Source organism: Leptosomus discolor, chromosome 6 (assembly GCF_034619465.1).
Source record: "Leptosomus discolor isolate bLepDis1 chromosome 6, bLepDis1.hap2, whole genome shotgun sequence".
NCBI lineage: Eukaryota > Metazoa > Chordata > Aves > Leptosomiformes > Leptosomidae > Leptosomus > Leptosomus discolor.
Window position 1 is genome coordinate 14,891,673 of NC_141396.1, and position 17,545 is coordinate 14,909,217.

General features: G+C 48.6%; 1 protein-coding gene across 2 annotated transcripts in view; it reads right to left on the minus strand.

Moving 5' to 3' along the window:
* Positions 1-3,917: 3,917 nt before the first annotated feature.
* WBP1L (WW domain binding protein 1 like) overlaps positions 3,918-17,545 on the minus strand; it is a 60,598-nt gene continuing 46,970 nt past the window's right edge. For both annotated transcript variants that reach the window (XM_086466470.1, XM_086466471.1), the window contains exons 3-4: positions 7,693-7,854; positions 3,918-6,259 (exon numbers count right to left, since the gene is read on the minus strand). In XM_086466470.1, the coding sequence (XP_086322596.1) occupies positions 5,520-6,259; positions 7,693-7,854 (902 nt within the window). In that variant the 3' untranslated portion in view covers positions 3,918-5,519. The remainder of the gene's footprint in view (positions 6,260-7,692; positions 7,855-17,545) is intronic.

The following is a 17,545-nucleotide window of genomic DNA, read 5'->3' on the forward strand; positions in this document are numbered from 1 at the left end:
TCCTTGCCAGAGCCAGCACAGGGCCATCACCTCGCGCAGACATTGCCATTGCCAAGGCCCCAAACAAACGCTTAAGGCCGGTGTGTTCCTTGAGGCAGAAATAGGGACTTTGGGACCCAGGATGCTCCTAAACCAGAGGACAACTCCGGCCGCAGACGCTTGCACAAAGCTCGCACTCCAGACAGGTTTCCACATTCGCCAGGGCCAGCACATGCTGTCCCTGGGCCTGGAGACCAGCCACTTGCCACAAACACAGTCACACCGAGCCCAGACCTGCCTCGGGGTGTCTTGCCCCCTGCCCCAGCCCACCTCCTCCCAAGGGGCTGACCAGGAGAAGATGCTGCCGCAGGGGGTTCAGTACCCAGCACCAGCTGCCCAGCACCTTGTGAGCTGGCAAACGGCCGCCGGCACGGCTGCGCCCTGCCCTGGGAACGGGCAGAGACACTGCTGAATCACCCGGCTGTCCTGACAGCTGCTTCGGGGCCGTGCCACTGCGCTCAAACCCCCGACCGCACCAGACAGCTTCACCTGGGCTGCTGGTGGCAGGGCAGCATCGGGTCCAGCCCATGGTGGCCCCCTCCCTCCTCCCGCCCCCCTGAGCCCCCTGCAGAAGCTGGGGTCCCCCAAGACACGCAAATCCACCACCTTTGACAAGCCCTTTGGCTTCATTCAGATGTGGCACCAGACAGCCCAGCGACCCAAAACCTGGGGGGATGAGGCAGCCATGCCTATAGGAAAGCCAGAGGGGGACCTCAGCATCTGCCACCCAGTTTCGGCCAGCCAGACTACGTGCAGCCGCTGGGAACGCTGAGGCTTTTGCTGCTGAAATAATCCTGTTGCTGTAACGGCTTAGTTGCTTTGGGTCCCTGCCCTCCCTTTGGGGCTGCTCAGGATCTCTGCACGGGGGGAAATCAGGACAGGAGGGAGCAGTGCCGAAGGGCTTGGAGGGCAGCTCAGGGGGGTCGGGAACCAGTGGCTCCGTCTCCCAGCAGCAGAAGGGGTCTGCAAGAGAGGAATCAGCGACGGTGGAAAGGCGGAAGCCTTTTCATTCACAGCTGTTCCCACGCTGTACCCCAGGTACGACACAAAGCTGAGGTGCAGCTTGCCAAGGCAGGACCCAAGAGCACAGGGCAGAGCAAGCCCAAGTCTTTCCATCGCACAAACTCATTTTGGGGGGGGCACAGCCATCCCCACAGCACTTGGCTGACCCAGCTGCCCTACAGGGCTCAGCTCAGGAGCCCTCCAAGTTCTTGGAGCTTTGCTTTGCACCAGGCATGACACAGTCCTGGGCTGTGCCGGAGAGCCACAGCCAGCACAGGAGGAGCGGGCGATGCTCGAAATACCTGTGGGCTCTGCGGCGGGCACAGCGCCAGGCAAGCTGAGTAAGCACAAACCTCGGGACACAGCTGTTCGCCGGCCGAAAACAAATCAAGAAACAACCCAGCAGCCTGTGACCCCCCCAGCGCAGAGACTGCAGCGCTTGCACCACCGCCGCGACGGCCCCAGTGCGGGCACCAGTCCCATCTGATAAAAACAGATCTGTGCTGCAAGAGAGGGAGGGAACCAGCTCTGACGAAGAAAGGGGACTCATCCTGGCCTTCCCAGGCTGCCCGCCGTGGGATTCTGCGGGGCTTGCCTCCAGCTCCCAGCCTGGCCCGAGCTTTTCCTGTATCAGTGTAAAAAATAAGGGGGTGAAAAGCCTCCCTGGGATGTGTTGCACAGGGAGGGTGAGTGACAGCCAGGAGGCAGCAGGCTTCGGCGATCAGCAAGGGGAGTTTATTCACCGGAGTGGGACTTGCCCCAGCTCCCTGCCCAGCTCTGCCGGGAGCGGGTCACCGCAGGACAAGCCCGGCCAGGACATGCGGAGAAGAGGATATTTGGCTGTGGGAGCCCGGGCTGCGCGGGGCAGGAAGCGAGCACGGCCCAGGCTCTCGCCGCTGACGCACGTCCCCGAGCGGCAAAGGGTGCCCAGGGAGCCCAAAGCTCCCATCACCCAGTGGCACCGCCTCATGCTTTCAGCAGAGCCTGCTCAGTTTGCTTCTGTCCTGGAGGCTTGCTCATGTTTCCTGCCCCAGGAAGTTTTTGATGACTATGTGTAATGCAGAAGCTTACTGCACCTCAGCTTTCCTTAGCCTCGAGTTAGGCCGGTACAAGCTCCGAGAGCAGGCTGCCTGCAAGCACCAAGACACACGATTCCCTCCTCCTCCTCCATCTTCAGCCAACACCCATCCACTGGTTTGTACAAACATGTGACAGTAGTCTGCAGGAAAATCTCACGGGTGTTCCCAGAGGGGGAGTTGGCATGGTTGGAGCCGAAGAGTCCCGTGGGAACACCAAGGCAATGCTGCAATACCCACCGGTCCCTCGGGAACCCCCGTTGTGCCCAGGGGACCTTGTCACTGAGCCACCGCACCACGCTCTCGCTGCCTGTCCCCAGGCGACACACCCCAAGCCGGTCAGGACGCCCGCCTGGTCCTTGCCCTCGGAGCCAATTTCAGCAGCTGAAAACATGCCGTGTAAGCAGCACTGCTCTGCCACGGACTCCAGCGAAAACAGACTTCAAGGATTATCAGCATCAACACTTAAAGCACGTTGCAAAGAAAAACATCGAGCAGTGGATTGACACTAATGCGCTCTGAATTGTGCTGCACTGTTTGCAACTCCGTTTTTACATGACATGTTCACGACTCCCATAAAACACTCGCCACTTACAGCTGGAAACGTGTGGGATTTGGTGCTCTGGTGTTACAGATGCACACCCACAGCGTGCATTCGGAGAAGAGCTCCCTTTGGGCCGTGTTGGCTTTCTACAAATGGATACACATGAGGACCAAGAACCTTTCCAAAGCCCCAAAGCTGGAACTTTGTGAATCCTCTGCCTGCCTGTGTTTTTTCCCCTGAAGAGGCATCAGCAAGGACGTCTCCGAGGTGACCTGCCCGGTGTCCTGCCCTGCACCACTCCTCCTCCCCACACCAGCTGTACCTGGTCCAGGTCTAAAAGCCTGAAGCACTGAGAGCCACACTGATAGGCCTGCTCCTCCTCAGGCACACGTGAGCTTAAGAGACATGGTTTGTGCCCTGTTTCTTTATGGTCTTTAGAAAACCGAAAAACCTCCAGGAGTGATGAAACAGGCACAGCACTGCTTCTTCCTGAACTTTTAAGATTAGAAACATCAGCTCAGCTTACAGGTACTCACCTCTATGTCCAGATAAGTGGGGGGTTCCCCCGCTCTCAGTGGGATGGCAGGAAAGCAAACACGGAGATTTCTGTCTTATGCCAACAGAAATGCTGGCAGGGGGTCTCCCACTGGCACAGGGCCACCCCCAGGACTTACAGCAAGAAAACCCCACTCTGTAAGGAGCGATGTGCTTTTCTTAGCTTCCTCTGGGGTGCGAGGAACAAAGCCAGGTGCCAGTATGTACGGAATTCCTAGGGGTGGCACTGGGGATCTTTAAGTCTCTTCTCAAAATATACATGTGGTCGGCAAACAGAGCTGGAAGTGACCAGTTCCCAGGCGGCTGCGACGCACAGCGAGCCAGCCCGGCTCTGGGGCACGCACAGCCTCTCGCTTGCCACTCACGCTCCAGGCATCCAGGAACGAGGTCTCCTGAATCCAAATCAAAGTCCTTCATTCTTAAGACCACCGTAAGGCACGAACTGAAGAGCCGTCTTCATCAGCTGTTCTGATGGAAGAGAAAGGCTGTGATGGGCAAAGGAGTGAGATTCTCCTAAACCTTGTAAGGTGCAAGCGTTCTCCTCAAACGTGTGGGTAAAATACTGAAATAAGCACCGCTTGTCTTGCTCTGCCATCTGTATTCGGCACAGTGCTACATACCTCCAGTTAAAAAAACAAAACAAACCCACAAACTAAAGACAAATCTTACCCTTAACTCACAAAATGATACACATACACATGTGCAAGTTATCAGAAAAGGCATTATATTTTGGTTTCCACCTTATTCAAAACTGATTTTGGTTTTCAATCAATCAAATCTGAGTACGTCTCAGTTTTCAATTTTTTTTCCCCATAACAGTAATGATCTGGATGACCATAATTATAAAAGGGATGGGGAGAAAACCCGAGAACAAGAGAACAAGATACATAGTCTGAACTGTGCTCTCTTCCACACGAGCACTCTAGGGAATGTTAGTTTCAGCTCTTCGGTTTGTTTTTTGTTGTTGTTGTGTTGTTTGTTTTTTTTTTTCCTTCAGGTTGTTACTAACAAAATCTCTACCGTTTATTAAAGCAAAGCTACAGTAAATTTTCTTGCAGTCTTACAGCAGGCTTTCATATTACCAGTAGGACTCGCATGCATGGATTGCAGTCACACACACACGCTCACAGACATTATACAGTAGCCAGTTGCCACCATAAAAAAAAAATAAAAAGAAAACAGACATTCATTTCCTTTAAGTGGTCAACATTAGAATCGCACCGAAATTTTGGATCAAAAAAAAAAAAATACTGCACAGGTCTTCCACATCTACATGGTAAGTCATCCCTTCGCAACGGACGGAGCTCTCGTCTCCATTTGTTCAACATGCATCGCTGAAGCTTGAAGGCACGCTGGCCAAAGAGAGCCCTGTTCTTTTTTTGTCATCTTAACTCGAGTGTGCTGCTCTTGGGTGCAAAAAAAAGGAATAAAATAAAGCCAAGCCCTTTTGCAGCACACCGGGAAAAGGTCATTCGGAGACCACAGTACTTGGAAGGCAGCCCAGCTGCCTGGATTCTACTTCTAACTGTGCTCTTGGAGGCATTGAAGGAATACGCTTGTCTTTAGAAATGACATATAAAGGCAAATTTCTGCAAACCCTTTTTTTTCAAACTGCTTACAGCAGACTAACGCCCCTTCTGGAAGAAACTGGTCCTTCAGACACCAGCTTCAAGTGGGAAATTTCCTACCTGTTGTCTTAAACACTGAAGCACCAGAGATTATAGGGCTGATGTGTTCAGGCATTCATCAGCTTCAGGAAAACTTAACACCAAAAAAAAAAAAAAAAGCTAACGTGAAAAGAAATCCCCAATGCCTCAAGAGCACTATAGCAAACCAGAACTCTTGGGCTACTGACTGCCGGCACTGTCAGAAGCTGCTTGCTTCTGGGAAGACACCTGGAGGTTGAAGCCTTACGGTGATTTCGTATCCTCCCAGGGTGAGATTTGCTGAGCTTTACTGATTGCGAGATAAAGCAGTGTTTCAGAAAACTAAAACCAACAAACTCATAATAACCATCACCAAAATCACCATTGGGAAAATTCCATTTGTTAGAAGGTATCATTGAGAAGCAACAGTCCCTGCCCCACGGAGCAGCACGGACACGATTAACAAAACCCAGTGACCCGTCCCCCACAAGCCGGGCCTCCGAGGACTAGTCCTCGAATTGTATTGGAGGGGGAGAAAGAAAAATAAACTAAAAAAAGAAAGTTTTATCACCTTTTCCTCCTGTTAAAGTTTTAATTCTCTTATTCCACTTTTATTTCTTTGTTTTTTCCCCCAATTCTCCCTTCCACTCTGCCACCTTAGCTGGGGGAGTTATTGGTACAAGAGTTTGGAGAGTCCTGCTCGTTTATTGTGTTCAAGAGTACACACACCGGCTGTCGGGGCAGGTGGTGGTGGCTGTGTTCGCGGTGCTGCTCTTCCGTGGCATTAAAAAGCCCTTCCTCCTCGTCCCCATGGGGGTGGCCGCTGCAGCTGTCGCAGAAGTCCAGGGGCCCGTCCAGAGCATCATCGATGAGCCCGTCAAACTCCTTGAGGTCGTCGTCATGATGGCCTCGGTTGCATACACAGACTTCGATGCCCGAGTCGCCGGTGAAGCGGCGCTGCCTGCCCGGCGTCTTGTCCTTCGCATCGGGAATGGCGCTGCTCTGCTCCAAGCTCTCAGAGCTGTAACCTTTCAGCAGTTCCTCCTTGCACTCCGTATCCTTATCGGGACCGGCCCTCTCCACTAGCTCGGCTCCCGTGCTGGTACCGCCGGGCTCGACGCTTTGCATTTTGGCAACTGCTCGCTCGACCAGCGTGGCGGTGGAGGGCTCGGGGTCCCCAAGGCCAGGGGCCCCGCTGTTGTCAGTACTGCTGCTATTGCCGCTGGGTGCTGCCGAGCTGCTCTGTGCTGGCTGCAGGTTTCTTGGCGTGTCCGGGATTGTGCTACTGCTGCCTGCTGGGACGCACTGCTGATGTAAGGCACTGTACGGTGGAGGGGGGGTCGGTGGTCGGTTCACCACTTCCTCATAGGGAGGTAGTAAATAATTTGGCAAAAACCCTGAAAGTGGGAGGCAAGAAGGAGAAGTTATTTCACGAACAGCGTATCTCAGGAAACAAGTCATTAAGACAGGTTGGTATGTCATTTGTCATCTGGCAGCACCTTCCCACTGAAGAGCTCAACAGGCTTTACAAGGGGTGCCAGAACTTGGCCCAAATGAGACGTGTCATGTTTTAAGAGAAGCAGCATCCAGGAGGGCACCATCACAGAAGGAGATCGACACAGCTGGGAACAGCAGCCTGACCTCCTGGCTCTCAAGTCTATGCTTAGCTATCAGGCGAACCTCCCCCCACCACCCTGTACCCTGTACCCCAAATACAGTCCCACAAACTCCACCAAGGGATGGCCTGCGTTGGCTGGAGGGAACAACTTGGGAGATAACACTGGCTTCTCAGCTGAGTTTCCACTTTCAAGAGCGAAGATTTAATGTCACAAAGCTTTGTGCAAATAGGAAGAGACATGCAGGGAACTTAAGATCCTGGCTTTTGGTTCTTGTTTTAGTGCTGGATTCAGTTTTTCTGGTGCAGTTAGAATAAACTGGCAGTACTGGCAAGACAGTTTGGTTTATGGTACTTACAGCCCCTTAAATCTATGAAAGATTTTGTTTATTTTCTAAGAGGCAACAAAATAATCTATATAGACAGAATGGACTTAAATACTGGAAATATTTGAAGACAGCACTGCAGTTTTCCATGTGCGATTACATATCCATGGGGCTGGGGAGGAAAAGGCTCCTGGGGACTATTTCTGAGGTGGCCGCAAGAGTTTAATGAGAAAATCAAGTTCATACATGCAATTCAACTGTCCATTACAGGAATCTCAGTTGTGGTACCTTCAGTCAGAAGGCCGAGACTTGCTGTTCTAGCACAGTGTAGCAGGGCATGAAGGAGAGCACAAAGCAGTTGTACTCTTCCTGAGCCGTGGGCAGCAGCTCCTTCATGCGAAGTCGTAGGCCTGCTCACCAGCAGTGTGGTCTGGGAACCACAGCACAGGGTGGGAGCCAGCACGGTCCCTGCTGAGACACCTCTTGTACCCAGCCTGTGTGACCGAATTTCGTGAAGCCACTTCCCACATCTCAGTCCCACCAGCAGCAAGTGCAGGCTGGAAAGGAGGAGCATCTGTAAAGTCCTGAACGAGGTATTTTAAGAACCTTCGCAGAAGGACACCCAGGGAATCACTGCACTCACGAGCCAAATCAAGGGTGGGTGTGAAGGTGCTGTCGCTGGTGGGGTTCAACTGCAGACTCAGGGGGGATCAAATGCATCCAGCAGCTGGAATATGCCACCTCCTCTCTACAAGCCAATGTTAGGCAGCAAAGCTGCCCACCACCTCTTGCAGAGCCCAACCACTGCTCCCTGCTTCCACCCAACACAGGAAACGCGCTGCTGCCCTGCTCCCCGCGACCTCCGGGAAAAACAGTGAGAGACACGTACGGAAGTAAAACGGCAGGGCTGAATAGTTATGGGCTTCCCGGTAAGCGATCAGGTTGATCTCGTGTTGCCGCTGCTGCGCCTGGAGACGATGCTTGGTGCGACGGTGATGGCAAACACAACAGCAGCTGAGGATGATGATGATGGTCCACACCAGCCAAAACCCTGCAGTGAAGGAGAGCAAGTGTTAGCCACAGTGCAAGAGCCACATCCAAACCCAGGAAACCCCAGGAAGGCGACGGAGGAGATGATCAGAAATCCTGCGTCTGAACCCTGCGCTGCTCTACAGGCAGACATTCGCGTTGGGCCAGAGGCTTCGACACAGACCTCCCTGCGTGGGGGACTGCTACTCCGGCAGCCTTGACGGAATCAGGTAACTCTGTACACACTTTGGTACAATGTGGAGTATGTTCGATACGTACAACTCTGGAGGAGAATGAAATATGGAGATGGGACTAAGCTCCCCACACCATCGCTCCCACCCCTTGGGTATCATTTCTTCTAGCCAAAAATATGAGCAGAGCTGTGAATAGCATTGAACTTGTCTCCCACAGCCACTTCAGTTTGAAAATAACAATCAAGACACAAAAGACACTCTGCAGATTGACCACAGAAGAAGAGAAAAACCCCAAGCACTATGTTTTGCTTTTGTTTGCACTGCTCTTTAATTTCCAGCCCAAATCCTTCATTGTTATGTTTAACAAAAACATACTCTTTTTACATAAATGTCTCAAAATATTTTTAAAACTTATTTTTGTATTCAATGTCTTGAATTATCCAAAATTAAATTAAACTAGCCCCCCACTCTGATTCCTCAAGAAACCTAACTTCTGCTCCGTTTGTGGTCACGGCTGGTTTCTGTGCACTGTCGTACCGTACGTACACTGCTCCTTAAAAGGGAATTTTAAAAGAGCACTTCCTGAATTTTCTCCACTCCCTCCCACATGTGGAATAACTCCCTCTTTCCACAAATCCCCCTTCATGCTTGCATGCACTAGAAAAATGTTGCCGAGACACACTTCAAAGAGCTACAACATTCACTCCAGATGAGGCTTTTGTCTCCTGCAACTGCAGCCCACAGCTCTACCTGCCTCAGCGGTGTCTGTAATCCGTCTTTTTTAAACTCAGTTTTTGCAGCTAAGGATACCAGGAGAGCTCCCTCTTTGAAACATGTAGGCCTGGCAAGCGCTCCTCAGCGGAGATCACAACACCGTTTTTCTTTCAGTAAGACGTCTGTCACACTTCATTCCCAAACAGACAAAATGAAGAATCCTAGTGCTACAGCCCATTTTCAGCATGGCCATTTTTTCCTGTGAGATCAAACTGCTTTTTTCTCCCCAGTAAAACCTGCAGTCCTGCCCTTACAATACCTTCATGTTTTCAGCATCCCCTATCGAGTTAAGAGATGTTTTCTCTGCTAAGAGCTGGGTGGGGAAAGGTGAACGGTTTTGGAATTCGAAGAATGAGAAGAGTGTTGCTCTGGCTCAGGACAAAGTGCAGTTGACCCGTATCACCCATCTCAGAGCCGCACATTGGGCTGTTTGTAGGTGAACTGGATATGCCGTATTGTGCCTTCAAGCATTTTAAGCAGGGACTTTCACCTCTCTGTGTCGTAACCCAAATTCTTCATCTATTTTGGCACAGCAAACTGAAGTATCTCTCTTGCCTTGTGCAACCAAGTTCCCTAATGGACTGGATCCCACCTTATACCCAAACTTATCAAAACCTGCTATCAAATGAAGGTGTTACATGCTCCGTTTTTTTCACTTGGCTGGAAATCAAGGTTCCTAGGCAGTTTTTCTAGCCAGCCTGCTCAGCTGTACCACAAAGGGCAGAGAGAAGACTGTGGTCTTCGCTCCAGAGTAGCAAAGCATGAAGCACTCAAGATGCCCTCTGCACTTCCTTCAAACTCAGCTGTGAAAGTGTCCACTGCCCTCCAAACACCCCCCTGCTTCTAAAAAAGCCTTTTTATATAAACTGAAAGGATTGGTTTAGGCCACCCTTCTCTCTAAAGCCAGGTGTTTGCAACCACCCCTGTAGCCACCTCCACTACCAAAACCCTGCCACGCAAACCCAACACACACTGTCTCACAGTTCGAAGAGTCCCACCAATACACTTTATTTCTTGCTAAGAGAAGGTCCCCTGGCTCTTGCTTAGCTGAGGAAGCAAGAATACACTCATCAAAACCAGGTCACTGGCACAGCACACCACCATGCACTGAAGCAGGCCTGCAGTTCATCCTCTTAGTACTCTGTATTTTCGAAGAGCAGTCTGGTGATCATGTGTTCAAAAACAATGGAAAATTACACCCAGCTATCCAGGGATTTCAGCTGCAGTTATGAAAACAGATGCTTTTTAACACATTTGATCATGTCCTTTCCCAAGGACTCTAGATGCAATGGTAGCAAGCAGCACTTAGTTAGTTAAGATGTCCTGGAGAACTGCCACCATTAAGCAATCTCAGCTGTAGCAGCCGAATTTTTCTGCAGGGAATAGCTGCTCCCACCCAAGCCTGAATCCAGAAGATTAAAAAAGTATTTCTTTAGAAAACTTCTCTACCATTCCAAAGAAATCCCAAAGTGCTTTGCAGACAAACCAATGCACAAGCTCAGGGTAGGGGTCAAAGTAAGCTCAGCCATTCCCGGGAAGATGTGCGGCAGCTCTGTAAACAACAGGCAGTAACAACATAAAACAGTTTAGGATAATAAATTAATGTTGGGTCTTACTGAAACCACAGGTGGCATTTTAAGTAAACAGACCATAATTTACTGGATTGCAATCTGGTGGTGGTGCCAGGAACAACACCTCCATTCTCGTGCAAAGGGTCTGTGCACGCTCACAACCACAAGTGGATGAGATCTGTCGTTTTTAATGGGAATTTCCAGAAGAAAACCCCACTAATACCACGTTACTGCCTGGTTTCATTAACTGCTGACACTTCCTAGAGCTTCTAGGAATTAGTCAACCCTTGACTCAGCATGAGTCCAAGGACTTGCCTGGATGAGCACAGGAGATCAGCAGCATGTGTCCACCACAGCTATTTGCTGTCCTGGCTTCTGGTGTCCTCTTTAATGGCTTTGTCCCCATGTTGTCATGCAACAGCACATCTGTGGCACAGGGCTGAAAGCCCCTCCCCAGTGCATAGGAAGCAATAGGATGGGACACCTACAAGTGCTGAGGCACAGGAGGGGCTCCTTGGCTGTCACTCGAGCAGGGGTGCCAGCACCAAGAGAAGGATTGGGTGCAGCTCTAGTTGCAAGTCCAGCATGGTGCTGGGAGTCCAGAGCCTCCAAAACGGCTCTACAACATGCCCTAGCCAGAAGTTTGGGCACAGTTGCGATTTTAGCTGCAGAACAGAAAACCAGTAAAAGCCTAGCAAATATATATACTACAGTCATTTCTTTGGAATAAAGCTATGTGTACAAGGCCAAGTGCGATTGTAAATATTATGTCTAAAAGTATGGAGCGAACAGTGAATATGTCCAGGGCTGAGCTGCGCATCTGTACACCTGGTGATGCTTGGATTCAAACCAGCAGCAGGGAGGTAAGCTGAGCAGATGACTGGCCCGTGCACGCAGTGGCTCATTTGGCAGGAGGGGAAGGAGGGCAATTTCAAATTCACCCAGAGACAACACTACACGAGCAGGAAACGCAGAGGCTTAGCACACTAGCAGTACCTGCTAACACCTTGTTCATGGCAAAAGCAGGTACCGTCATGCTGAAAATGAGCGAGATGCACAAAGGCAACAGAAGTTTGGCTTTAAAAGGCCTCTAAAAGCCAAGTAAGTCTGGGCTTCTAGTTGCCTTCGCTGTCGCCAAATCTCTTCAACATGTGCCTCCTTCCCAAATAGACACGAGCTGGTTTTCAGCTGCATTGTGCTGAGCTATCATTGCAGTCACTGGAAAAGGAGAAAAGGTTGGGAGACACTGGGCATCCTGAGCAGAGTTTGCATTAAATGTCTGGTTTAAGAGAATTTCCCACTGCCAACCTGGCAGTGAGCACTGAGAACAAAAGCTCGTGGCAACCCGAGGGCAATATGACAGGCAGAAAGCAAACAGGGTCTGGAAAAACAAGCGCTGATGGACAGCACCGACAGAAGAGATGCATGAGTTTGGAGCTAAACATGCACCAGGAGACTGTCAGACTTGCAGGCAATTTCAGGCTTGGTTTATGGAAGAGTAAGAAGTTGGAACACTCTCCAGTTCAAAAAAGACTGAGTCCTGAGAAACACTGCTATATTTTCTGTCAGATTCACTGGTGATGCCAAGGTGGATAATGATACAACCAAAGGGTGAATCAGACACAACCAAGGAGCTGAGTTTTGTCAAGAGATTTCCCTGCCAGAACATCAAAACCTTTCACAGAAATAAGAAAGAAATACCAACCTCTTACCCAGCATCAGACAGGCTCAGAGGGGTAAGCTCTACAGGAGCGCCAAGCTCAGAGAGTCAGCATGGGAGCTGCGGAAAGACCTGGGAACAGACTTGGCTCCCACGAAAGCCATCTCTCGCAAGCAGAGGAAACACCAAAAAAAAGAGAAGTCTGCTACATTTACAGCGTCCTGGTCATGCACCAGAGATGTTTTCTACCAGCTGTGAATGAGTATGTCGGGCTTAAAGCTTCAAGAAAAGCCTTTCTGGGACACTGACCATAGTCTTGCTCAAACCTAAGAATAATTAAGAATAAATAATTTAAGAATAAAAAACCAGAGCATTCCCTCCTCATGAAAAAGGGGGGAGCAACGCTCAGTCTTATGCTGTACTGTATTTGCTGCCTGGGATGTTGCCATCAGCATTCCCGTTGAGGGAAGCTCCTTTTATCCTGTGCAAAATGGAAAACGTTTTCTGGAGCGTTCCATGGGTAGGAACAGAGAAATCTGCCCTCAAGTTCATGGTAAACTTGGGCAAATGCCATCGCTCTGTTGGCAGGAAGTCCCCTAAAAGCAAGCCAAAACATACTGCAAAGTGTTTTTGTGTCTGCCTGACAAGCATCTGGGTAATAGCTTTGGCTCCATGAGACCTAGTTCTGAACAGAAGGAAAAGTGGGACAATTTCATTGACTAAAAAATTATGTCCCAAATGGTGGCCTCACAGTCAGCCATGGATGAAAAAAAATTGTCTTTCACAGGGCCAACACTATCATCAAAAATAGGAGAGAGATTTAATTGGTACCACAACCTGGATGCACTTGGGTTTAACAGTGTCCTTGGCACACAGACCACATCGTCTCCTGCCACTTCAGACACGAGCCTGTACGAGTCAACGCTGCTGCTCAAGAATGCCAGATGAAGGATCCAGGCCATAGGCCTATGAACATTTTAAGAAGGAAAAAAAAGAAGCTGCTGAATGACGTGGTCTGCTCCTGCCTTCTCTTCCATATTTCCTGCTGCCTCCTTCCACCTCTTCTTGTGCCAGCACAAAGTTGTGTGCAACTGTGGTTTGAACTGGTTCAAGGCAACCAGAGCAGGTTGCAACTCATGAGCCAAACACAACAGCAGCAAGAGAAAGACTGTGACTTTCAGTGACAGTTTTATGTCAGTTTAAAATCAGTGGAACTGCAGCTCCAGCCTGACCACACTGCAGGAAAAAGTTACTGAATGTTTGTAGAGTACAATGGCAAAAGCAAAAAACTGAAGACAACATATCCAGCTCCTGCTCGCTTGCTCCCAGACTGGTAACTCACACAAAATGAGATGGACATTAACTGCAGCTGGTTTCTAGTTTTCAGAATAGCGTCCAGGACATGGTACACCCAGTGCCACGAAATAAGACAGAAAAAGACAGGCATAAAAAAAAAAAAAAATCCTTTGTTTATCTTGCAATGACAGTCAACTGGAGGCAGTAAATCTGCAGACACTGTTTTTGTCCCTCTCCTGGGGAAGGAGGCTCTGAAGCACAATTGCTCATGTGCTCCAGAAGACACATTTGTAAGCTCAGTCAGTTCCAGCTAACTTACCCCTTCCAAGACACCTATGTTAGTAAAATGCATGTTGAACAGTGGTCCAACAGAGATCAGAGGGGAACATCCAGCCGAGACCATGCCCAGAACATCTGGGAACAAGATCTGGAGAACAGTCTCACCAACAGATCTGCATATTCGGTGAGGAGCTGGGTTGGAGGTACAGAAGGCAGGTGGTGAAACAGCACCAGCAAACTCTCTTGCCCTTCCTTGCTGTTTTAACACAGAGCAGATGGAAGAAGGCCACACAGGGCAAACGTCAGTATCTGCACAGTCAGGCTATGCAAGACAGTTTGCCCTCTCCCTTGGATTTGTGAATTTTACCAAGCCACACTAAAACAAGCTTAAGATGCTTTTTCTGCCTGTATTAGGGTACAAAAGTACAAGGAAATCAGGACACAACGCTCTTGGTGGCCCTATTTATCATGAGTTCCTGCATGGTTGTGACATCTGTTTTGTTTGCCCTATACTTTCAGCTTGGCTTTGACATGGGAGGGTTATCGCTGAAGTACCAGCTGAGGAGTAACAGCAGCCAAAGGTAAAGTTTGATACACTTTGGAAAGAGAAAGCAAGTACAACCATGCAGGAGGCTGGGTGAAAGGCAAGGAACGGGGCAAATCCCTCTCTAAAAATGGATGTGGTTATACTGAAGGATAAGTTAACATGGGGTGAGTAAGAAAACACAGAACTGATGTGTTGTTTGACTGAGGCTTTTGGAGACTGCAGCAAAGTCTTGGAAATGAATTCCTATTATATAGCTGACCTGAAACATGTATGTGCTATTGCAGTTGCTTTAGTTTTTAGCAACTAACCGGAACCTTGCCAAAATTTTCTGGCAGCGTGCTTTTTGGGGAAAAGAGCTGTCTAGAGATTCCAACGGGAAGCGTGCAGAGATGAGCAAAATGTTCAAAATCAGCAAAAATATCAACTGTGCTGCCTGCAAACAGAACATTTTTTCCTGTACAACCGTTCCACCAGGGCCCAAACAGTCAAGACTTTTTTTTTTTTTCCCCCCAGAAACAGAGAGGCTCAGTATCACTGCTAAAGCAGCCAAAATGGATCAAAACAGGCCCATCCAACATCTGAATACTCACTCATCACCAATGCTGGTTGGTTGTACAGTAACCTAAGTGACCCAAGACCAGCTAAGCCCTCTAACTTTGAAATCCTGTAACTGAGATCTGCACACAGTGACCAGATGCCTGTTGCCATGCTCCGTGACTCCTGAAGCACAGCGTACTACTCTTCCAGCTACACCATGCAAAATACTTCCTACAGCTTTGCTTGCTGTGTTCAGAGCCTCTGGAATCATCTAATTTCATGCTGGTCCTCAATAGGCAAGGAGAGACACAAGGCTGGGTATCAGGAGACCTGGATTTGGTTTTCAAGCCCACATTAAGTTCCCACTTAAACTTGGGGAAGCCCAGAACATCTGAGCCTTAATTCTTAACCTGCAAAATGCAGGAACTGCATTCCTTGATCACCTCCTCTCCTGTATTTTGGAAAGTGGTATTTTGGAACATTTAAGCAATAAGACATCTCTCAGGCCTGGATAAAGGCCAACGTTGGAAAACTCCAGCAAATCACAATCACATCATAACAGTTTTTATTCAGGTCTGTTAGTAAGCAAAATCCAGTGGCTGCTGCCATTCTCTCAAGACCACAATCTCCCCCTTTAGGACATAAGCTCTCTGGAGAGCCCAAAGAAATTGTTAGGCTAAAACAGTGAACCAGCTCAACCACCATCCAAAACAAACACCTTTCTCTATGGAAGGAAATCCAACAGTAAAGACCCTTCTTCTCTTTTATGATTTTTATGATTCTATTCCAAGAGAACAATAAGATATGCTGCACTTTTTTCACCCATGTTACCAGCTACCAAGCTTGAACTAATTAGACCTTTATATAGCTATTAGACCTATATATCTATATATATATGGATATGGTTTTATCATTTGGCAACATGGCACTATTTTTTTGTTTAATAAGAGATGGGTGGGGAATCTGAACCAGGCTGTTATCTAATTTTAAACACAGGCTGTCCACCTGCTTGGCATATCATGTTCTCCATTCCTTCACTCCACCCCGTAACAAAATAATACCTTGATTTTGCATCCTATTCCACTACCCTCAAGTACTGGTTTATAATTACTGCAACTTTACTTGCTGTCTAGAAATGTTGAGATCAGCCATTTTCAAAGACAAATTTCCCTCAAACTCTTAAACAGGGAAAAAGATCCTTTTTACAGGAAAAACTCCAAGTAGCCACAAGACAGGATCACATTTCAGAGGGCATGTCCAGCAAAGACAGACCAATTTTCTTTTCCATTTCAAATGCCACCCTCCTCTGCTGCTTCTGCCCACAAAGCTGCGGTGGTAAATAAATCCAGGATTTAATTCAACAGGACCAGCAAGAAGGTCTCTTTTCAGGCACACAAAAGCACTGGTGGCCTGAGGTCAACAGGAGAAGAAATTTCTCAAAAGCTACTTCAGTACATGCACACACCGGTTAAAATCAAAACAGAACAGCCATGAAACCATACTTAAAAGGCGCTGCTAAGTTAAATGTTCATTAACCAAAAGTTATTATTAACTTTTAAAAAGCTAATCTATTCCCAAGCATGTGAAGCTGTTGCTTTCCACACCATCAATTCACTGTTCGGTTTAAGACTATTTGCACGTACTATCACTGCTGGGATACTGAAGGTCTTAAGAACACCTCACAACACATACCTAACCAAAGATACTCACAGTTCCTGGAGCAGCAGATAAGTTCTGCAGCTGTGGTTGCAAGCTCTAGAATATGAGTTTTCATTTAAAGGACATGCTCCCTTCGTGCCTCCTCCTCCCTGCCACCCCAGAAACTTTTTTCTAACACTCATCATGGCAAAGCAAGCTTTGAAAACATTAACCAATTTTAAATGCATGTTGGACGTTTGCCTGAATCTGCAGAAAGCCTAGAAGAGAACCGGTCTCACGTTTGCACTACTCCCCTCATCTCAGTGTGGTATAGGCTGCTCTCTGCAACACAGAAAGAATGTGAATCTCAATGCAGAAACCCATTCCTCCTGAGGAACCATCCAGCAGTGCGTGCCAAACCCATTCCTCCTGAGGAACCACCCAGCAGTGCGTGCCTCTAATATGTTTATTCCATCATCTCAGCGCAATCTATGCGCCTGCCCTAGAAAGAAGCCTGAAATACTGTGCACCTTTCTCACAAAATTTGGTTTTATCTTCCAAGAACTTTTATGATGCAGTCAGGCACTGCCAAGTATAAAAGTCTGTGCCATGCTGACAGTGCAAAGATAGTTAAAGTAAAACCATTCCATTAAAACGGCGGGGAGCTATTGTTCAGACTGTATTGTTTCCATGCAATTCAGTTAAACCTCTCTTTCAAGATGTCCATGGGAGAAACATGGTGAACGTGCAACAAACTCCAGTGTGCAGCTGTACTCCATGCTGTCGCTCAATTTAGAACCTGCTTGCCACAGAGTCTGTAAGCCCTCGCATACAGGCATCTTCCTCTACATTCCCACCCCCACAAATCCAAAACCAGGTCTGACCTTCCCCACTCTGCTTTGTCCATGCATCCCTATATAGTCCGAACAAATTCCAGCCATCTGTCCTGCCTGTGCTGCCTACTGCTATGACCTGAACCAGCCAGTCCAAGGCAGCCATGCATTCATGCCTGCTTCTCAGCCTACTAGGATCCCTGGAGCTGCACCCCCAGTCCTGAATTGTTTCTGGAACTGTTTAGAGACTTCTGAAAATAAAGCTGCTGTAAAAGGTCTGCAATACGTGCAAATCCTGCCATTAGTACGGACACAGCCAGGCACTACAGTCTGATGCATAGTGTGTCCTTAAGAAGTCTATTAGACACCTGTTTAGTTTATAAC